We start from the raw sequence: 24,170 nt of genomic DNA, 5'->3' as shown, positions 1-24,170 counted from the left end.
GCTAATAGTTGGAGGACCAAGTGTGTGGCTGAGGCCAATAAGGATCATCTAGGCTGTGGATGGATCCGAATAGGGTCAAGACGTGAGAGGTAGGATTGGTTTGGAGGCACGTGGAATGCAATCTGAGGCACGTAAGATGCCAGTGGTAAGGCCTACTTGAGCAACTATTGGAGAATCCCACTTGTGAGCTTGTCCCACATTGAAAAATTAAAATGGATAATGGGTGCTTATATACATGGATGGACCCAAGACCAATTAGCTTAAGCTTTTTGGTCAAATTGGTGTTCACCCATGTGTATCAAACCCACCCATGGGCTCCTCTGGTCCTAACAAGTGGTATCATAGCCTGGTTGGAGCAGAAAAGCCAGATTGGAAGTGATCCCAAAATTCAGAGCTCTGTCCAGTAAATCAAAACTGCATTTTGAGGCCACCATCGCATTCAACTCGCCAAGAAGAAGAGAAGTGTGTCAACCGGAGCTTGAACGGAGTTCAGATAAGGCCACACGTGCCCACACGCGCCTTGTCGGAGCAAGATGCCTCTCCACATGCCGGCAACGCACTGCACGCATCTTCTTCGCCCGATCCACCTCAACCCGACCCACTGATAACCCGACCCGACCCGGACACAGACTCATCCCGGGTTGATCCGAGAGCCGGTACTTGACCCGGGTCTGGCCTTTTCCTAAGCGCCATGGCATCGAGCCACGTCAATGCGCTACATAAGCAGGAGTGTGCCACGTAGCCGAAAGTGCTATGCCAGCACTGCCACGTCAGCAGGTGGGCCCCACCTGGCCCGGTCAAGTTGGCACGGCATCAGTAGGTCCACTTATGGCACGTCATCGGTGGACCCACTGCCACGTCAGCGCTGCGTCAGTAGTTGCCGCGTCAGCGCCATGTCCGCAAGTTTGACCAAGTTTGACTGAAACTTTGACTGAGCTTTTCGGGGTAGTTTTGGGTCCATTTTTTGAGCGACTCGAACCATTTCTAGGGTTTTCGATTGTTCTGGATCCAACCATACTATCCATTTGAGCTAATTCCATTTCTAGATTAGTGAATCGAGATGTCAAATGAAAAAAGCTCAAAAATCGAAATATTCAACAGGAACAATTTCGGTTTTTGGAAGATGCAGATAGAGGATTATTTGTTTAGGAAGGAATTGCACTTACCGTTAAAGGGTAAGCCAACATCCATGAACGAGGAAGAGTGGGAGTTGTTTGATCGAAAAGCCCTCGGAGCCATCAGAATGACGTTGTCGAAATCTGTGGCGTTCAATATCAAGTATATAACATCCACCAAGTCTCTGATGGATGCGCTCTCTAATATGTACGAACAGCCTTCAGCCGCAAACAAGGTACATCTCATGAAAAGACTATTTACGATGAACATGTCTACAGGTGAGAGTTTCAGCAGGCATCTGAATAACTTCAATGAGTTGTCTGATCAACTCGCCTCAGTCAGGATAACGTTTGATAATAAGATTCAGGCTCTACTGATTCTCAGTCAGTTGCCTGAAAATTGGAATGGTGTCGTCACTGCCATCAGTAGCTCCGCAGGAAAATCAAAGCTTGTATATGATGAGGTCGTCAGCATGATTTTGACGGAGGAAATAAGAATGCAGCTGAACCATAGCTCCAATTCAAGTTCAGCCTTGAACATGGAGAGTCGAGGCAGAGGAAACAGGCATGGACGATCAAACAACCGAGGCAGATTTAGGCCTAGCGGTCAAAATTTAGAAATCCCAGAGGTACTCAGGACATAGGTTCTCAAGGCACTAAAGTTATTGAGTGCTGGAACTATGGAAAGACTGGTCATTACAGGAACTAGTGTAGGAGTCAGAAGAAAGAATTCGATATGAGGGCAAAGACAGAAGCAAATATTGCTTCCGAGAATGATGAGATGTTGATCTGCTCTTTGGAGAGCAAGTAGGAGTCTTGGGTCTTAGACTCCAAAGCCTCATTTCATGCCACATGCTGTAGAGATTTCCTAGAGGAGTACACACCAGGTAATTTTGGTAAGGTGTACCTTGGCAACGATCAACCTTGCGACGTAACGGGCAAGGGAGTTGTGAAGATCAATATAAACGGGTCAGTATGGAAGCTGAAGGATGTTAGGTATATTCCAGACTTGAGAAAGAATTTGATCTCAGTTGATCAACTGGCAGATGAGGGATACACAACGAAGTTCATTGGCGATGAATGGAAAGTTTCAAAGGGTGTACTAATGATTGTGCGAGGTAAGAAAAGAGGAACACTTTTTATAACCTCCAATGCCTCCATGTCTACTTTAGTTGCTGCAGGAAATGGCGACAGCAACATTTGGCACCAACAACTTGGTCACATGAGTGAGAAGGGGCTCAGGGTGATGTACTCAAAGGAAAAATTGAGTGGTCTATAGTCAGTGCAGGTTGACATGTATGAGGATTATATAGTCGGGAAACAAAAGAGGGTTAGTTTCCATATAAACACCCATGCCCCAAAGAAGAAGGGACTAGAACTGGTCCACTCAGTATGTGTTGGGACACATGCAGAATACCAAGAATCCTCAGGTGGAGGAACCAGTGGACGTCGCACCACCGTTTTCTACTCCAGCACCAGAGATTAAGAGATCTCGGCAGCACATACCAAACAAGAGGTATGTGAACCATTTACTTCTTACAGGTGGAGGAGAACCTGAATGTTATGTTGAAGCATGTCAGGCAGGAGATGCGAGCAAGTGGGAACTTGCAATGAAAGACGAGATAAAGTCTCTTAACTCCAAAAAAACATGGGAACTAACTAAGTTGCCCAATAATAAGAAGGCCCTTCACAACAAATGGGTTTATAGAATCAAAAAGGAGTATGACGGCTTTAGGAGGTACAAGGCTCGGTTGGTAGTTAAAGGCTTCGAGCAGAAGGAAGGAATTGACTACACCAACACTTTTGCACCAGTTGTGAAGCTGACAAACATTAGATCTGTTCTGAGTATTGTTGCCTCAGAGGGTTTACATCTTGAACAGTTAGATGTGAAGATGACGTTTCTTTACGGTGATCTTGATGAGGAAATCTATATGCATCAACTAGAAGGATTCTCAGAGAAAGGTAAAGAGAATCTGGTATGTAGGTTGAAGAAGAGCTTGTACGGTCTCAAATAAGCTCCCAGACAATGGTACCGTTGACGGCTTTATGCACAGGAATGATTTTATAAAGTGTAACGCCGACCACTGTTGCTACTTCAAGAGGTATCAGTATAGCTATATTATTCTGTTGTTATATGTAGATGACGTGTTGATCGCAGGACCAGATATAGAAGAGATCAAAAAATTGAAGCAGCAATTGTCAATGGAATTTGACATAAAGGACTTAGGCTCAGCGAAGCAGATACTTGGGATGCGAATCTCCAGAGATAAGCGACAGGGAATATTGCAGTTATCTCAGTCGGAGTACATTAGTCGTGTTCTACAGAGGTTTAACATGAGCAAAGCCAAAGCAGTAAATACGCCTTTGGCAGGACACTTTTGCCTCTCCAAGGATCAGGTTCCTTAGACAGATGAAGAGAAGGACTTCATGGCTAAGGTTCCTTACGCCTCAGCCATTGGAAGTCTCCTGTACGCCATGGTTTGTACCAGACCGGACATTGGCCAAGTAGTGGGAGCAGTCAGTAGATTCATGTCTAATTCAGGGAAGACTCACTGGGAAGCAGTGAAGTGGATCTTCAGGTACCTCAGAGGCACTATTGATAAGTGCTTATGTTTCGGAAAAGGAGACTTGAAAGTCAAAGGGTATGTAGATGCCGATTTTGCTGGTGAAATAAATCACCGCAGGAGCACCACCGGATATGTGTTCACTGTTGGCACAACAACTGTTAGTTGGATGTCGTAGATACAAAAGATTGTTGCCTTATCTACTACAGAAGCTGGATATGTAGTAGTGACAGAAGTCAGTAAAGAGATGATTTGGCTTCAGGGTTTGTTAACGGAGTTTGGATTAAAGCAGGAAAGGAATGTTTTGTACAGTGACAGTCAGAGTGCGATACATCTGGCAAAGAATTCAGCATTTCATTTCACAACTAAGCATATTGGATTGCGTTACCACTTCGTCAGATCTCTAATAGAGGACGGTGTGTTGATACTTGAAAAATTCAAGGTAACAAAAATCCGACAGATATGTTAACTAAAGTGGTGACTACAAAGAAGCTGAAGTTATGTTCAACTTCAGTTGGTCTTCATGCTTGAAGATACATATTATGAGCATATCATTTATTCATGATACTGGTTGAGGAGGTGTCTCTGTCTTTAAGTGGGAGATTGTTAGAGATGGAGCCAGAAGACAGCCAGGAGATGACGTGTTGCTGAGTCAAAAAACGATTCTCTATTTATCTTTTCATTATAAACTTCCAATTTGTGATTAATTTGGAATTGATTTGTATTGATTATGATGTAAATTCCAAGCCTATATAAAGAGGGCTGTGGAAAGTGTATAGAATACAACAGCACAAAAGTGCAAGAACAACACAAAGAGAGTGTAGAGAGAGGAGAGAAGATCAGAGAGAGCAAGAAGGGAAGAGAGAGAGAGAGAGAGAGAGAGAGAGAGAGAGAGAGAGAATTGTAATATTTTTCGGTGAGTTATTGAATAGTTGGTGTGTGCTCCGTGGACGTAGGTCGTTGTTGACCGAACCACGTAAAAATCTTGGTGTCACTTTGATCTGGATGCTCACGGGGTCCTAACAACACAAAATCTCTTTAGTGTGCCAAAACGACATGTCTATTTCGCCGAGCCTCTCTCTGAGACAGTGCCCAAATTGTTATGTCTTTCATGCATATCAGAACTTACCCGACAAGGAATTTCATTATAACAGATATACTAAAATTCAAAAAAATAAAATAAAAGCATGAAGGAATAAATTTCTAAGTGTAACTTATAATTTTTAAAGTTAATAATTCCTGAATTGAGGCATTATAAAATTTAAAGGCTTAATAAATACAGTTCACATGCCAAATTGGCATGATATATTCTCTATTTCTGTCAAGTAAACAATAATGAAAATTATTATTTCAATTTCTAAAGCAACTGAGAGGCAAGATGTTACATGGAAGTTAATTTAGATGGGCTATGTTTTTCATCCTTTTAAATTTACATTGAAACAAATGAAAGAAGAGGGAAAAAAATCAAATACAACCACACAAAATCTCTTTAGTATGTTAATACGACATGTTTATCTCACTGAACCTCTCTCTGAGATAATGCCCAAATTGTTATGTCTTTCATACAGGTTAGAACTTACCCGACAAGGAATTTCACTATAACAGATATACTAAAATTCAAAAAAAAAAAAAAACATTAAAGAGCATAAAGGAATAAATTTCTGAGTGTAACTTATAATTTTTAAAGTTAATAATTCCTGAATTGAGGTATTAAAAAATTTAAAGGCTTACGAAATACGGGGAATAAAATTTCACATGCCAAATTGGCATGATATCTATCTTTGTCAAATAAACAATCATGAAAATTATTATTTCAATTTCTAAAGGTTGTAGAACATTCAACATGAGTTGTTATCAAACTCATGTCTATACATATTGGTACTAAATAATAACAAAATCGCAATATCAAAATTAAAAGCTAACTTTCAATTCCATTGCTGTCCTTAATTTTCTAAAATATTACAAAACTATCAATATATTAATTATATTTGCTAAAAATACATATCTGTTATAGTTATTTTAAATACTTTTAGAAACCTTACAACTTTTTTTACCATACACTGAGAGTTAGTTTTTTTTTTTTTTAGCAGCTCCTTTTTCATAAGGGGCTAGACATTTTTAAAACAATATAAAAAAACACTTTTTTGTTAGCTTCTTTCTAAAAGGTGTTTTTAAAAATCATAGAGGAACCAAACTAAATCTTGGTCCAATAAACTATATAGGGTCACCCTCTCAAACCTACGTCGTATGTTTTTTTTTTGCAAGTAACATAAGTTTTAGCTTTTTCATATAAAACATGGAATAATATTATGTTAAAATATTTAAAAATCACTGGGACATTTTGACTTAAATGGCACACTAATGATAGTCCTTAGGAATATACCCAACCTAGGTGAGCATTCGATCGATTCGATCAACAAATCTCACTAAGCAAACCGAACCAAAATTCCATATTAATCGAACTCAAAACCGACCGAACAGAAATTCGATTAAATCGGTTAACGGATTTAAACCTATTTAATATTTATATATATATAATATAAATAATATATGAAAAATATATAAAATTTTAGTATATATAATATATAAAATATTGTAATATATATAATTATTTACAATTAATTTATACTATTCGGTTAACTGAACTCAAAAATCGAACTAAAAACCAAAAATCTAAATTCAATGAAAATAAAAACGGAACTAATTGAATAAATTTTTAGTCAAAACGATCGACTGAATTTACTCTATTAATTTGGTTTTAACCGAATTATGCCCACTCTTAACCCAACCCCACTCAAAACTAAGGCCATACCATATGCATAAAGTTCTTTAATTCATATTTCATTAATATTCTTCAAATTCTTCTTCATCTTCTTTTCTTTTCTTCCAATTTTTCCTTTCCTTTTTTTTTAGTGGACTAGGCAAAAGACATATTAAAGCTTTGAGTGGATGACTGGAAATGCGAGGTCTTGGCATTAGACTCCGACACTGTTACATCAAAGAGTTGAATAGTGTTTGATATTTTTATAAGCCTAATAAACATTTTCCAATTTTACTGATTTATTTAATTGAATAGTATGTACCAAAATATGATTTTTTTTTTAATTTGAGGTATGATGTGAAGAAGCTATTACACATAATAACCTATATAGCCAACATGAACATTTATCAGACCCAACTGAGTTAGTTCAAGTAGTAAAGGCGAACTTGTGACTTTGGAGACCCCAAGGTTACAGGTTCGATTCCCCCTTAAGGCATTATGCCGGTGAATTTCCAGGAATACATCAATGGACATGTGACTTTCATCCCTCGAGTTTGATGCCGCACCATAGTATTCAATGTGATCCAATGATAATTGAAGTTCCTGAATTTTCCAAAAATAAAAATAAAAAATAAACATTTACCATATTGAAGTATCACTTTTTTCTAATTATCTTATATCCCTTGTCTCATTCAAAGCTTTATTTCTTTTAAAATTTGTTGCTGCCAAAAATGTCCATCTGACTTCCGGTGAGCTTTCTGATCCCAATCACCTGAAAAGAACAAAAACAAACACGGCTTGGAAGACTCGGGGTATACTCTGGGGGATCTCTTTGATGCTTAACTAAGGGAGTGTTTTAAGAGAGGTTGTAAGCAACAGTGAAATTGGATTAGAATGAGATACTTTAGCCTCTCCGTAATACCCCTTTTATACTGGTCAAATTTGATCCTAGTAGATTTGTCATTTATAGCGCTTGGCGTGGATCACTTTGATCATTATAGTGCGAACGTAGATTATTCCAGTCAATATATGACCGGCATCAATGGCTCTAGTCAAACGATTGATTTTGCAGGTTATTTTCCACATTAATGCTGGACACATGCCTTCTCTTTAAGGTAGGTGCTATATTAGGGGTATATCAGTTGTCCCTCCTTATTTTCGAAGTTTTGAATCATGTTTCTAAAGTTCGAAAGTTGTTCTTGTTGGGCTTTTGTGGAGCCTAGTTGTGTTTGATCCAGGTGATGAACTGATGCGTGGTTTCTTAACGGGAGATTTCTTACTCAGACTTAGTTCATGAAGCGAAGACATAGGCCAAACAATCTCCAGGTGCAGAATGAACGGACTGGGATGATTGATCACCTGCAATAGAATCGGACTTGGAATTGGTGGTTGTTGTCATGATGTAGGGATCAAGGATCGAAAATTTAAAATCTAGTGGCCAACTTTGTATCAATACATTGACAAATAGAGTCAGATCTTGAACATTAGATTGAATCCCAAGATGGTTTCTTTGATTTGGACTATGGGGTTGTGTGTTTAGGTGTTTTCTTTGGTTACAACTTCCCCGTAAATTGATTCTAGCTATCTTTTTCATGGACTAATATAAACCAAAAAAGGTGAAATATTAATCTAGAATTTTTATAAATTGATCAAACTAAGAAATTTTGAGAAATAACTAGTTATATTTAGCTCATGAAATGTTTATATTTAAAAATAATAATAGAATAAGATAGGGAATGTAATAAAAAGTGAGTAAAGATGGGTTAATACGGAAAAAACATGAAAGCGTGTAGAGAAAGAATGAATAAATATATCGTATCTCTATAAAACACAAAGAAGTTCAAGAAAGTAGCAAGTTCAACAAATGAAAATAATGATTTATAGATTTTAAAATAAACTTTAAAAATTGTTGAAAACACAGAAAATAACATAGATGTGAAAAATTTTCCTCCGAAAATTAAACCTCTGGTAACTTTCTTGCCATATCTACATTAAAGTAGAAGTTAGAAAATTGTAACCCACAAAGTCTGAAAAGTCTTTGCAAAGGCATGTTTCAGGCCAAGCATGAAGTCAAGTCACCATACCTAAATTTTTTACAAATGCACCTATTATCTTTACACTCATTGCACACTCTAAATACTCTCATTTAAAAAAAAAAAATGCATTAAATACTCATACTCACGCCTTGTTTGAGCATTCGGCTAGGGCTCATATCTCATTACTCCCTCCCCTACTTTCCTCTAAAAAATAAAATAAAAAGGAAAAAAAAAAACACTTTACACTGATTTGAATATTGCAACAAAATATTAAAACTTAAGAAGGTAGGCATTGCATTGTAATTTAAAGCGAAATGAAAGATTCTGATTTATTGTGTATCCCGTTGTAACAAAAAAATATATCATATGAATGGTGATGCCAACATTTTATTGTGGAGGATTATGGGGTTTTTAAGTTTTGGCACAACTGATTACTTGATAGACCATAATATTCTTTGTTATTTTAGTTTTTTTTTTTTCCCTTTGTTTGCTATTTAAGTATTTACTAAATTAGCTTTTATGTATGTGCTATATATGTTAGACTGTTGTGGGAGTGAAGCAAAAGCAATGGCTACTCGTAGCCTCTATTACTGTTCAGATCGAGTGTTGATTGGATTAGCTTCTATGCATGTCTTATTAAGTTGTTGTGGGAATAGTGGATATCAATTGCTAAGTAGCGTTTTTGTTGTGAAATTGGTGAATCTTATAGTCAAACATGACATCATGTATCAACTACCCAAAGGGCCCAAGTTAATGTTATTCTAATGTTTTTCATGTGATTTTAACTATTAAATCCAGTCATAACCCAATCTATGTTCCAATTCTAGTGTCAAACGTCACTATGGCAAATTACCTACCGCCGCCGGGGGAGAAAGGGGGGGGGGGGGATAGATTATGTGCAAAGCAAGGCTAATTAGATACATATCTCACTAAGTTCAAATGTGTTGCTCTAATAACTATGTTTAACCGCCGGGGGAGAAAGGGGGGGGGGGGATAGATTATGTGCAAAGCAAGGCTAATTATATACATATCTCACTAAGTTCAAATGTGTTGCTCTAATAACTATGTTTAACATTTTTTTGATAGTCTAACATAACATTGTTGATGTCGATACATCCCAAAGCTGTTGGCTATTAGGAGAGGTGGGGTAAGAGACTTCAGAAATGGAAGAGAAAAAGATAGTAGGACTAGGGACTCTAACATTTTAGCAATAAAAAAAAAACAATTTTAATTAACCATGAGAAATTGAACCTCAATTTGGTTGGAGGAATATCACATAGAAACAAAAATGAATAATTAATTAAGTAGTTAGCTTGCAGCGTGCTAATATTGATCTGTAGGTTTGATGCCACACCAGAGGGTCCGAAGGGTTTGTTAGTGGCTGAATTTCTTATGTAATAAAAAAAAAAAGTATAAAATAGACTATAAAATTTTAGTGAAAAAAAAAAAACAAAAAATAGTCTAGGAAAATAGAGATTAGTCATAAATTGGAAAAAAAAAATTGGAACAAGATTAGATATGGTGATACCATAGCATTACAAAATTTCAACAAAGAAAAATTGTTGATATCACTCTACCACTTAACTATTCAAATTAGAAATAGATGCCTTACCTAAAAAATATTGGATCGAAAATTACTACTGAAAACTTGATTCAAGCGATTTAGAGAAGAGAGGAGATTGAGACATCATGTGGAGGAGAGAGACAACTTTCCCTATAGCAAGAGCCAATGGCTTTTGTTGTACTTGTGTGTAGATCCAAAATAATTGGAAAAACAAAGTTCATAAATTACAATGTATATACACTTGCACGCGCCGCGCACATACACGCACACACACGTCTCCTAACTATTTGAGGAACAATATTACATCTTGCATTACATCAAACATGTGATATGTGAGGTGATTTATTAATCAAGAGAAGAAGCACTAAAAGATGAAGAATCCTCCCATTGCTCCAAGGCACTGTCACAATAGAAATCATAAAATATAAATGTTTTGGCCTCTTGAATTAAAACTAAAAAGATGAGAACAAAAAAATTAACCTATCGTTTAAAAAAAAACAATAAAAAAGTCATGAACCTTCGTTGTCTAGCCACTATCACTGCCACCGTTGCTACTTGGATCCTCCACTATAAAGCTAATTCTAGCGCCACTACCGTGATCAGCGCCACCAAGACAATGCCACCGTGATCCCCCACGGTCCTACCCTTGTCAATGAACCCTCCACCGCCTGGCCACCACCTCCAATATCATTTGCCCCCATGGCTTTAGGTTTGAGCAAAGAGGAAAGCAATAAAAGCAATAAAAAACAATAACTGGGAGAAGAGATAGGAGTAATGAAAGGGAGGGAAGATGGCAATAATGACGAGACAAATAGGAGGTTTGTGAGAGGATATATGGGTTTGGTAGGAAAAGGATTTTGGGGTAACCTTCTTCGAGATTATGATGGAAATTTTGACCTCTACTATGTGATTTTTTGGCTAACTGCATAAGATATAGAGCAAGTGTGAGACCTCTGTGAGAGAGAGAGAGAGAGAGAGAGAGAGAGAGAGAGAGAGAGATGACCACAATAATAGGCGACTAAGGAACTGTGTTTATCGACAACATATACAAAGATATAAATACGATGCAGATTTTAGAATGAACAAACTGTAAGGAGGAGTGAGGGAGAGACAGAGAGAGATGAGGGTTGAGAAAATTAAATTAACATATTTTGTTAGTAAATAGCAATTAAAGATTTTAAGTGCTAACCAAACAAAAATTAGTGGGATATCTAAAATTTTAGAAATCTAGAAAGTCAAAATCAACATTTATTATAAATCACCACGCACGTAATAGTATGATTGCTACTAATGATTTATAAAAAGAGTTTCATTGAATGAATTGAAGTAGACATTACCTCACTTAAGTAATGAGACAACTTTTAGGTTCAATGTTACAATAATAAATTATTATAATTTTAAAATATAACATTATATTATAAAATTTAAATATTATTTTATTATATTTAAATATGACATTAATACCATATAATATTGTGTTACTGCAATATATATTACAACAACATATTTTTCCTAGGGAAAACATTATATACCATCTATGGATAAATATATACACATGTTACAAGTATTTTGATAATCTTATTAAAATATCTAACATGATTTTAATGTTGAAAAAAGTTCAGATACAGGTATTATATTATAAATTGTTGTATATTTTATGATGCAAACTGAAAAAACCATTTTAAGTATGAATTTAATTTTAAATGCTATAAAATATCATTTTATGGGATACGACAAATCAATTGAAGGCACTTTCATTTTTTTTGGAAGATAATATATTGCTATGCGGAATTATTAATTCTTATTTCATTTTTGAGAGCTTAAAATTGACGCTTAAATTTGAATTTATACATATATTTACATAAAACATAAGATTAAATTAAATTAAATTAAATTAAATTAAATTATGTCCAAATGCATAGATATTTAAATTTTGATATTTTTTTAATATTTAAAAACATTTTTAATTAAGGAAAAATATATATTTTTTATATTTGGTCATGAACACATATTTGCATCATTTTAGTTTTTAATTTTTACCATTTATTTTACAAACTCGGATGGTTGCAAGTAGGGGTGAGCAAACGGTTGATTCGGTGAAATTTGGTTAATTAACCAAATTAATCGAAAATTTTGGTTATTTATTTCCATTAACTGAATCAACCGAATAAGAGGTATTAATCGAACCTCGTCCGAATTATCTGTTCAGGTAATTCAGTTAACCGAATTTAACCTAAATTATTTAAAACTAATTATTAAAAACAGAATTTTGATGAAGCTTAATTATTTAACATATATTAATTTATATTTTAAATTTAATTAATTATTAAATCGGTTAACCAAATTTATATTTCCTATTCACCGAACCGAAAATCGATTCACCAAATTTTGGCGAAGCTTAATCAAATCGATCGAAATAATTTTTTTATCCAAACCGAATCGATCAATTTCAATCAATTAAATCGGTTAATTTGGATTTCCTCAAATTATGCTAACCTAGTGCATGGCAAAGAATGGAAAGAAACGCCCCCAGGGCGTAGCTCAGGTGGTCGAGCGAATAACTGGGTGTGCCTCTCACGAGGTCAGCCTTTGCGCCACCCGGGTTCGATTCCTCCCCTGGGCTCCTGATTTACCTACCTCGTGGTGATATGGGGCCGGATCCACGAGGCGCGGGATTAGTCACGACCGGTGCGGCAGACCGTAAAACGGACGTCGTTGACGGTTGTGGACACTCGGACAAATCCAAAAAAAAAAAAAAAAGAATGGAAAGAAACGCCTATGTCTTAACTCCTAAGTTGAACGCGCCTTTGAGCGCGTTGAATGAATACGAAGAACACAACTCTCGCCATCGTGTCATGGTTAGGTTGCCTGAAAATACTACGGTACTTGCATTTCGACGCTTTTTTTTTTTTTAACTGAAATGACAACGCGCGGGTCTGCACGTTCCTTTAACGTCCAAGCCGATTCCTACGGCTCGAACGCATTCGGACTATTCTCCAAGTCAAGCTCGGACACATTCGGACTATTATCCCTCGCTCTAAATCCTCTCCGATTCTAACGGCTCGGTCGCGCACGCGGTCCCTTGCGGTTGTAACTGCAAGAAAAGAGACGATGCAGTCGTCGAAGATGCGCCGGAAAGTCGCGCCGGTAACGGCGGACGGCGTCGACTCCGCCGACAAGTTGGATCAGCTCCTCCTCTCCTCCGCCATCTGCAACAACGAAGACCTAGGTCCCTTCATCCGCAAAGCTTTTGCCTCCGGCAAGCCGGAGACCCTTCTCCATCACCTCCGCCACTTCACTCGATCCAAAGAATCTGAAATCGAAGAAGTCTGCAAGGCTCACTATCAAGACTTCATCATGGCCGTCGACGACCTCCGATCTCTCCTCTCCGACGTCGATTCCCTCAAGTCGTCTCTCTCCAATTCCAACTCCAAACTGCAGTCCGTCGCCGGTCCTCTCCTTTCATCTCTCGACGCCTTCGTGGAGGCTCGAAACGTAAACCAGAACATTGCCCTCGCACTCGGATCGGTTCAGACATGCGTTCGCCTCATTGAGCTTTGCGCGAGAGCGAACGTCCATCTCTCGAGTAACAATTTTTACATGGCCTTGAAGTGTGCGGACTTGATCGAGAGAGATTTTCTCGATAAAACGCCGTCGTATACCTTTCGGAAGATGCTTGAGAGGCATATCCCGGCGATTCGATTGTATATCGAAAGGAGGATCAGCAAGGAGTTCGGTGACTGGCTGGTGGATATCCGTATTGTGAGCCGCAATCTAGGACAGCTTGCGATTGGACAAGCATCGTCGGCAAGGCAGAGAGAGGAGGATCTTCGGATGAAACAACGGCAAGCCGAGGAACAGAGCCGGCTCAGTTTGAGAGATTGTGTTTATGCTTTGCAAGAAGACGATGATGACGAACTTGGTGGAATTGGAGATGAAGGTAAGGATGCTTACGGAAACAACAATGGTAATGGTGCGTTAGGGTTTGATTTGACTCCACTGTACAGGGCTTATCACATACATCAGACGTTAGGGCTTGAGGATCGATTTAAACAGTACTATTTCGAGAACAGGAAGCTTCAATTGACCTCAGACTTTCAGGTGTCGTCAATGACTCCTTTCCTTGAATCTCACCAAACGTTTTTCGCACAAATTGCTGGGTTTTTTATTGTTGAGGATCGGATTTTGAGGACTGGTGGTGGTTTGATTTCCAAGATGGAAGTTGAGAATTTGTGGGAAACTGCTGTTAGTAAGATGTGTTCCGTGTTAGAGGATCAGTTCTCTAGGATGCAGACTGCAAATCACCTCCTGCTGATAAAGGACTATGTGAGTTTGCTCAGTGTAACCTTGCGTAGGTATGGGTACTTAGTTGATGCTTTGCTTGATGTTTTAAGCAAGCATAGAGATAAGTACCATGAACTATTGTTGTCAGATTGTCGCAAACAGATTGCAGAAGCACTTGCCGCTGATAAATTTGAACAAATGTTGATGAAGAAAGAGTATGAATATTCTATGAATGTTTTGTCATTTCAGATACAAACATCAGACATAACACCCGCATTTCCTTATGTTGCACCTTTTTCATCTACAGTGCCTGATTGCTGCCGCATTGTGCGATCCTTTATTGAGGATTCTGTGAGTTTCATGTCGTATGGTGGGCAGCTTGATTTCTATGATGTTGTCAAGAAGTATCTTGATAGGCTTTTGAGTGAGGTTTTGGATGAAGCTTTGATGAAGCTTATTAACTCATCTGTTCATGGAGTGTCCCAGGCAATGCAGGTTGCCGCAAATATGGCTGTCTTGGAGCGTGCTTGTGATTTCTTCTTTCGTCATGCTGCACAGCTTTCAGGCATCCCTTTGAGAATGGCAGAGAGAGGTAGGAGGCAGTTTCCTCTGAACAATGCCCGTGATGCCGCAGAAGTTACACTGTCTGGCTTGCTTAAAACTAAGGTTGATGGATTTATGACATTGTTTGAGAATGTTAATTGGATGATTGATGAACCTCTGCAGAATGGAAACGAATATGTGAATGAGGTGATTATATATTTGGAAACTCTGGTTTCTACAGCACAGCAGATATTGCCTGCCCAAGTTCTTAAAAGAGTTCTGCAGGATGTTCTTTCTCATATATCGGAAAAGATAGTAGGGGCTTTAGTTGGGGATTCAGTTAAGAGATTCAATGTAAATGCTATTATGGGGATTGACATGGATATTCGGTTGTTGGAATCATTTGTGGATAATCAGGCTAATCTTTTCTCAGACTTGGAGTTAAGTCAGTTGAAAACAGCACTTGCTGAGCCAAGACAATTGATTAACTTGCTACTAAGCAATCATCCCGAAAATTTTCTGAATCCAGTAATCAGGGAGAGGAGTTACAATACTTTGGACTACAGGAAAGTAATGATAATTTCAGAGAAATTAAGGGATCCTTCTGATCGGCTATTTGGATCATTTGGAGGAAGGAGTCTTAAGCAAAATCCAAAAAAGAAATCTCTGGATGCTCTGATTAAAAGACTTAAGGATGTGAGCTGATTTGGTACAGATTTGCATGTTCAAACCATGTTCTTTCTCCACTATATATGCTTTTTTATTCTGTTTAGCACCAGCTATGGTAGTCTTTTCTAACTTTATTTTTTGTTGATATTTACTTCAATTGCCATTTTTATTGTATCATAGGGTGTGCAATTTTCATTTGTTTGAATCATTATTAATTTTTTTTTGTTTAAAAATTGAATGATGTATGAATTCTTTTAGACTATCGTAATGAATTTGCTTTTCATTGTAATTTCATGCTATTAGCAGACTTAATAAGGCAAGTACGATGCTAATTATTCTATGCTGGCACTAATATTAGTTTTCAGTATTTTTCTGAAATTGCAGTTTTACTATTTTGACTACCTGTTTTTGTCTGCCCCTTCTATGCATATTTTACTGTTTTTTTAACCTTCTTGACAAAATTTTCCCTTTCAGTATTTTTTGAAATTGTAGTTTTATTGTTTTTGGCTCCTTTTCCTTCGCTGCGACCTCTTTATAATTTGACCTTTCTCCACTTATGGTGTTATTTTATTTGAAGAATTCAAAAATATAGTTTCGGTAGAGCCTGGAGGTTGTTTCAATTGAGCTTTTCTTTTTTCCTTTTTCTTCAAGCCAAGCATGCATGGATATGACATTTTGAATGACTTCATTTTTTACAAAGTTGTTTAAATTTGCTTGTTTTATTGCAGATGATGTATGGATTGATGAGCACTCTTGACTAATAGAATAAGCTATGAGACGAAAAGAATTAGCTTAACATGGCAAAAGTATGGAAACAAGGAAAATTTGAAAAGTATAAAAAGACAAGAAAGTGAAGCTGTACAAAGAGCGTATAATAATTTGCATACTAGAGTAGATGCAAAAGAAGGGAAAAGAGACATAAAAGAAAGATAACGAAGTTACTTTAATAAGCTATTTAATGAAAACCAAGGCTTAAACTTAGAATTGACAAATAATAGAAAAACTTAAAACTTGAGATTTATTCATGAGATTAAAGTTACTGAAGTTATGTTTGCATTAAAAAATGAAGACTGGAAAACTATTTGAATTTTTAGGTTCAATGAAAATTTTCTAAAAGGTGACTACTCTTTTGGGGCAGTTAAAGTGCTCTCTCATTTTAAAAATCAAAATTATTCAAAATTAAGAATATAAAAAATATAAAAATCCCAAATGACACTAATTTGAGGTGATTATTTTTTAAAAGTAAGGGTGCATGTCTTCCCATGCAGTCCTGCTATCCCCTGTTCCCATGTCTGTTCCTGCCACCACCAGTCACCAACCATGGGTGGCAGCGGTTCCACATTATCACCTTCTCTGCAGCCCCTGTTGGTGCAAGTTCCTTATATCCTATTCATCTATAAAGACCCACCCTCCTTTGTAACTACACTCATAGTGGCACCCCTACCTATTCTTCTATAAAAGCCCCTACTCCTTTTTAAGTACCCCTTTATAAGCTAAAATTCTTTGTATGAAATATTATTGTATTTAAGCCAAGTATGAACTATCTGTTATTTCGGAGTCATTCATGGAATGGCTGTTGCATTGGTGCTTTTGTCTTCAGTACCTTCCATGCTTATAACTGTAGAGTATATGAAAACACATACTAACCACTACCATTTTAGCCTAATTATTGACCTTTGACCTTATATTACAGTTAAAATTGGTGGAATAATTAGGTGATAAATCACACCTAGGGTAGACTAAATATCGGTTGTGACTCCAAATATTAATGCACTATACCCCCACACAATTAGAACTCTCCACTAATTCACTATTCATTTATAATTTCTGCTTGTGGGGGCACCTCCTTGAAAGGATGTTGCTACTCTATTCAATGTTTACTATCTTGGACACAACACCTGGACAAGGGTGTCAAAACATTCTTTTAATAATTGTTTATTAGTTCAAATTTACCATATATCTGTTGCAAATGGATATGCATAACACCACCTTACATAAAAATTATGAAACGAGATAAAAAAAAAAAGTATTTTCCTGTTCCACGTGCATATGGATTTAAAGATTTGGCATGGTGGACGCTTGAAAATGTACACACTGTACCTGAGTTCATGTCACATAAGACATTTTTCCTTGAAGAATTTATTGTTCATTGTAGATGACAAGATACAATCTAAGTCGCACAATTTGTTGGACATATACAGCGTTTCGATTTTCGAAGTGGGTGAAAACGAGAGCAAAGAAACAAAAACAATTACATCAGAGCCCATTAATGTTGTGGAGCTGCCGGATCACTCCATTAACTTTTACTCAGTTTCATGTTTGTTTAATAATCTAGACAGCTTTTTGGATTCTTAATGGCTTCTATGGGCCGGGTGAAAGACTCACTAGAATTTTTTTTTTTGGATTGAGCTTCTGGAGATTAGAAGCTGGTGGGATGTGCCTTGAATTATTGGATGATATTTTAACATGGTGATCCTACCTTCATGAAAGAAGTAGTGGAGGCTCAGAGAACAAATTCATGAGAGAATTTCTGGACTTCATCAATGTAAATGCTCTCATTGACCTTTGGCTCATGGTGGCACCTTTGCTTGGTCCAACTCTAGAGAGCCACCTTCTTTCTTGAGGATCGATAGATTCTAAATTTTGATGGATTGGGAAACTCATTTCCTGAAAACTACCTAGTGTCTCCTTCCTAGGCCCATCTTGGACCATTTTCTTGTTCTCATTGACACGGGTGGGGTTAAATGCGGGGGCCTCATTAAACGCTAGTGGTCTTCGCTACAAATGAAGGGGAAAGCTAGCTTTGTGCAGGAATATAAAATGAAAGGGTTGAAAGAAAAGCTAGAGGTCTGGAATAAAAGTACCTTTGGAAATATCCAAGCAAAAAAGAATACTATCTTAATGGCATCAAGGATCTTGATGAACATGAGCTGGGTCAAGGGCTTGATGTTGATGAAAGGGCCTAAGAAGTGTCACTCAGGAAATAATTGACCAAGGTTATTAGCCTTGAAGAGATTTCCTGGAGACAAAAATCTAGAGCCTTATGGCTCAAAGAGGGCGATTGGAATACTAGATTTTTTTATCAGGGAGCAAATTCCCACTGAAAATTGAATACCATTTCCAGCATTGGTATTGGGGAAGACTCCCTAACAGAGGAAGAGAAATCAAAAAAAGCGTTTTTGAATTCTATAAAGTCCTATACTCTGAATCTGAAGAAATGGAGACATATGGTGGATGGTATCAACTTTAGATCTCTTAGCTCTTCCATTGCGTAGTGGCTAGAGAGAACCTTTGTAGAAGTTGAACTCCTTCAGGCTGTTAGAGATTGCAATGGGGATAAAGCGCTTGATCTGGATGGTTTCTCTGTCATTCTTTCAGTCAAACTGGAGAGTTCTCAAGCAAGACATTATCAACACTTTTGAGGAATTCTTTAGATCAGGAAGAATTTTGAATAGTAATCGTACTGTTTTTTTAATCTTAAATCCAAAGAAAATGGGGCTGTCAATATCAAGAATTTTCATTCAATCAATTTGGTGGGAAGTATTTATAAAATTCTGGCCAAGTTGTCGCTACAAGGATTAAAAGAGCCATCTTGGAAGTGATTGGGCAGTCCCAGCATGCCTTTGTGGCTGGAAGACAGATCATGGATGCTGCCTTTACTGCTAGAAGTTGTGCATTCTTATTAGGAGGGAAAAAGTGGTGTGGTGTGCAAGGTTGACACGGAGAAAGCCTTTGACCATGTCAACTGAAATTATCTCTTTTACTTTCCAAGGAAAATGAGCTTTGGGGAGCGTTGGTGCAGCTTGATCTCTCAATCCATCAACACTAAGCTTCTCAATGCTCATAAATGGTTGTCCTTATTTCTTTCGCTCCTTAAGAGGTTTAAGGCAAGGAGATCATTTGTCTCCCTTCTTTTTCATCAACGTGATGGAGCTGTTGAATTTCATGCTGAAGAAAGCCTGCCAAAAGAGGGCTCAGTAATGGTCTCAGTGTGGGCAGGAATGGAAGATCCATGGAAGTGTGACATCTTTTGTTCGTGGATGATACCATTATTTTCTGTGAAGGTGGTCCCCTCCATATTCTAAATCTATGATCCCTTTTGGCAGGGTTTGAGGCTGTCTCAGGCATGAAAGTCAATCTTGGAAAAAGTGAAATCATTCCAATCAGTGACAGCACAAGAGGGCCTTTCCTTGCTGGCCTTCTGGAATGCAAGATGGGATATTTTCCCATAAATTATCTTGGGGGCTTTCTCCTAGAGCCAAATTCAAAGATCAAGGATTGTGGAACTCCATTATTGGAAAATTTGAAAAAAGTTTGGCTGGATGGGAAAGGAATTTCTTGTCTAAGGGTGGTGGACACGTGCTTATTAGAAGTAACTTGACAGACCTCCTTGTTTATTTCGAGTCCCTATTTCCTCTTCCAGCATCAATTGCCAAGGGACTTGAAGGAATTTATAGGAGCTTCTTATGGGGAGTGTGGGGGCAGAGTTTGAATTCCACCTTGTCAATTGGAACATCATAAAACAATCTATTTTCTCAGGAGGCTTGGGGCTGAAGTCCCTTCACACTTCCAATAAAGCACTTATTGGGGAATGGTTGTGGAGATTTATGAAAGGGAAAGACCTTTGGCGGCACATCATTGCTTCCAAATTCATGTTAGAACATAATGAATGGATTGCTCAGGCTGGCAGAGAACCACATGGTGTAGAGGTGTGGAAATTCATCAAGAAAGGTTGGGATGACATCTTCCCTTTTACTAGATTTCAAAAGGGGAATGGGGACAACATTTACTTCTGGCATAATATGTGGGATGACCGAGAAGCCCTAAGTGTTCTATTTCCTGCCATCTACAACTTGGCCCGCGATAAGGATGCTCTGATTAGTCATCACCTACAAATTTCAGAGCAAGGGATCTTCTGGAACATTACCTTTTTTCAGAAACATTGAAAATTGGGAACTCCACCAGATCATCAATTTTATAGCCTTCTCTACAACTTCCAACAAGGGCGGGCCTTGGATTAACAGTAAGGTTGCTCTATTGTGCTAAGTTGATCATGGGTTTGAGTCCAAGGAATCCGCTTTTCGTAAGGCTGCGTACACTATGACAACCTTCCCCCTACAACTTCCAACACAAAATATTCCCAATCAACCAAAGTGGATCATAGACAAAAATGGGGTCTTCTTAGTCAGATCCTTCTATGGAATCTCTCAACAATGGAAACATATCACAACAATTCCCTTTGGACTCACATTTGGCATACAGCTCCCCCCTACAGAGGTAGCTTTTCTTGCTTGGGAGGCAACACATGAAAAGATCTTAACCCTGGACAATCTGCGGAAAAGGGGGCTGACCATTGTCAACAGGTGTTCTCTTTGCATGGCTGAAGCAGAATCAACTGAGCATATCCTCCTTCATTGCCCCTGGACAAGGGACCTTTGTAATATGGCTCTAACCATTATTGGACAAAGGTGGGTTACTGCCAGCTTGGTAGGAGGGGAGCTCTGGGAATGGGAAGGGATTCGGGTGACAGAGGAGGAGAAAGGCTTTGTTCTTATCCCTCTTGTAATTTTTGGTGTGCTTGGAAAGAAAGGAACAGGAGAGTGTTTTAAAACTTTCTTATGCTGCTTTGGACTAGTAAAGAGCAGTGGATTACTGCTGTTTCGAGTTGGCATGGTAGCATTGTAGTGAACGACCCTAATGTAATTTTAGATTTTTTTTTGACATCCTGCCGGAGGGATGACTGTAATCTGGGTTGGCATCCCTTGATGCCCTTTTAATGAAGCTCTTTTACTGATAAAAAAAATTATATCAGAGCCCCTGTCCAATCTCGCTGAAGATCCACCACAAAAATTCCTTGAAAGAAACCCAAAGAATGAGTAAAAAATTAGCTTCAAAAGTACACTATCCTTATGAAGTTTCAAGGGATTTGTTTTGCTATTGTTGATCCTTGCATTCCTTTCAATCCACAAGGTCCAAAAAAAGCCAAAGCTGCACATCTTTATAAAACTATTCCCCTCTCTGCCCAAAATCTTTGTACTGCTACAACAAGAAAGCATCAGCAGTTTGAGACAACACTAGAGTCTCCTCAAAAACTGAGAAAGCAAAAGCCAAATTCGTCTTGCTGCCTGACAATAAAAAGATGGTTAATAGTCTCTCTCCCCACCAAAAGCAGAATAGAAATATTTGGACTTTTAAGGCCTTGTAAGGCATCCTCACCAAATATATTGTATTGAGCCTATTAAGAGCCCAAGTTGACATAACACATAAACGCCCTGATTTTGAAAGGAACCTTAGTCTTCCAAATAAAATTGTTGAAAGGAAAATAATAAGGGTTTGGTATTTTCAACATCTAGGAAAGAAATATTTGGTGTAGAATGAACTGGAAGAATCCCCAATCCAAGTCCTCGATGGACATCCTATTGAAGTTTGGAAATGCTTGGGTGATAATAGAATTATTTGGTTAACCAATTTATTTTACACCATTATAAGAACTAAGAAAATGTTGGATGAGGAGGAAACACACTTTAAATACCTATATTCATAATTGTTATAATTATTGTGGAATTAAACTTATGAATCATGAAATTGTGGGAAAAGGTACTTGAATGAAGATTAAGGCTGAAAATTAGTTTGGTTTTATGTTTGGGAGATTGACTACAAAAGCTATATATCTTTTGAAAAGTTAATAGAAAAATTCAAGGGAAAGAAGTTTTTATTGAGTTAGAGAAGCATATGATAAGGTACTTAGAGAAGTTATATGATCGGTTCTAGAAAGAAAAGAGTATGTTGTAGGTATGCTGAACTAACAATATCATGTTGTAGGTATGCTGAACTACCAATATCATATGTTTGTAGTTATGCTGAATTACCAACATCATTAAATATATATATGATGGGGTAATGACTAGCGTTGGGATCACAAGTTAACAATCATGAGTATTTCTGATCATAATAAGTGTACATCGAGGATCTTATTTGAGGCCGTATGATTTTGCATTGATGATGTGTGGCTAAGGTGAAATTTTCATTAGGTGGCATTTTATTAATTTTACTTATTGTAGTTTAGAAGGGCAAGAGTCTAGGACAACTGGAAGATAGCTGTGAAAGAGGAATGTTTCTAGTAAGAGGGATGTTGAGTCGTCGTTGTTTAAGGCGCTAAGACACAACCACGAGGCAAAGTTGAAGGGATATGATTTGAACTAACAAAAGAGGATTCAGGTTTGAGTCCTCAGTTGAAGACAATGGTTGCTTTTGATGGTTTATGATGACCAAATGACATCTTGATTGCCAACATGGCAGGGGACAAAACATTGGTGATGGTGCTGATGGATTGAAAACTAAGGTAGTGTTTGGGAGCATGGATTTGGATTTGAGTGGATTTGGACAAATTTCAATAAAATTTAATTTTACATCTTATCTAAAATCCAATACAAATTTAAATCAAAGGCCTCTCCAAACATAGGGTAAGTCTATTCCAGTAAATTTGCTAGCTCAATAACAATTTGCATGGTTCACATAAGGTGAGATGGCACCTACTCTTACAATAATTATTTGTAATATTCTTGTTGAAGGTTGGCCATCTCAACTTTGTAATATTCTGTTCAGACCCTTGGCAAATAATATAGGATGGATGAATTTTCTCAGCCTTGCTTTTCGAACGCCTTTTTGAATGTAATGTTGCAAACCTGATATATGTTTTGCTTTTCTAAGGGGGCTTTTGGTCTAGAAATTTTTCTATCTAGGTTTTTTTTCCTGGAATTACTTTTTGGACAACTTCATTGAAGAGCGGTCATCATCACTTTCACCAATGCTTTTTGGTCTAGAAATTTTTGCTTTTTATCTGGTTTTCTTTTTTTGGAATTATTTTTTGATAATTTAATTGAACAACTCCTGTGATCACTTCCACTGATGTTTCTTGATCTTTTGATTGTTCATACTATAGGGCTTAGATGGGGTTACTCAATAAAAAAAACTATAATCTTTACCGGCGAAAAAGAAAGGCCTCATGACTCTGCTATTGGAGGTTCTGGCCAAGCAAATGAGATTGGATTATTGATTTTACAATGAATTCATGCTTGTCCTACCACATACAATTGTGTAAAATGGGAACTCTTAAGTCTTAAGCTCATTTGGGTTAAATTATTTTTAAACTAACCATGTTAATGGCTGCATGTTCAACCCATGTTCTTTCTCCATTATATATGCTTATTTACTCTGATTAGCACCAGCTATGGTAGTCTTTTCTAACTTTATTTGTTGCTGATATTTACTTCAATTGCCATTTTTATTGTATCATAGGGTGTGCAATTTTAATTTGTTTGAATCATTATTAATTTTTTTGTTTAAAAATTGAACGATGTATGAATTTTTTTTAAATCATCGTAATGAATTTGCTTTTCATTGTAACTGCATGCTATTAGCAGACTTAATAAGGCAAGTACCATGCTAATTATTATTCTATGCTGGCACTGATATTAGCTTTCAGTATTTATCTGAAATTGCAGTTTTACTATTTTGACTACTTGTTTTTGTCTGCCCTCTCTATGCATATACTACTGTTTTTTTAACCTTCTTGGCTTTAATAAGGAAGATTTTCCCTTTCAGTATTTTTCTGAAATTGTAGTTTTATTATTT

General features: G+C 37.3%; 2 protein-coding genes across 2 annotated transcripts in view; one reads left to right on the top strand and one right to left on the bottom strand.

The window, feature by feature from the left end:
* The window catches only part of LOC131156072 (uncharacterized), a 45,399-nt gene extending 34,658 nt beyond the window's left edge, over nt 1-10,741 (bottom strand). The window contains exon 1 of the mRNA XM_058109521.1: nt 10,685-10,741. Within this exon, the coding sequence (XP_057965504.1) occupies nt 10,685-10,741 (57 nt within the window). The remainder of the gene's footprint in view (nt 1-10,684) is intronic.
* A 2,280-nt stretch (nt 10,742-13,021) lies between these two features.
* On the top strand, nt 13,022-23,942 carry LOC131155577 (exocyst complex component SEC15B-like). Its single transcript, XM_058108802.1, has 2 exons — nt 13,022-15,717; nt 23,835-23,942. Exon 1 carries the CDS (start codon nt 13,152-13,154, stop codon nt 15,570-15,572), a length of 2,421 nt encoding a protein of 806 aa, XP_057964785.1. The 5' UTR covers nt 13,022-13,151; the 3' UTR covers nt 15,573-15,717; nt 23,835-23,942.
* The last annotated feature ends 228 nt before the right edge of the window (nt 23,943-24,170 follow it).

Source organism: Malania oleifera, chromosome 5, assembly GCF_029873635.1.
Source record: "Malania oleifera isolate guangnan ecotype guangnan chromosome 5, ASM2987363v1, whole genome shotgun sequence".
Classification (NCBI taxonomy): Eukaryota; Viridiplantae; Streptophyta; class Magnoliopsida; order Santalales; family Ximeniaceae; genus Malania; species Malania oleifera.
Note: the sequence above shows the minus strand (reverse complement) of the source record. Positions and strands in the feature narration are given on the sequence as shown.

Excerpts from the sequence above, each read along its gene's own strand:
- LOC131155577 (XM_058108802.1), top strand. The coding sequence starts at position 13,152 with ATGCAGTCGTCGAAGATGCGCCGGAAAGTCGCGCCGGTAACGGCGGAC.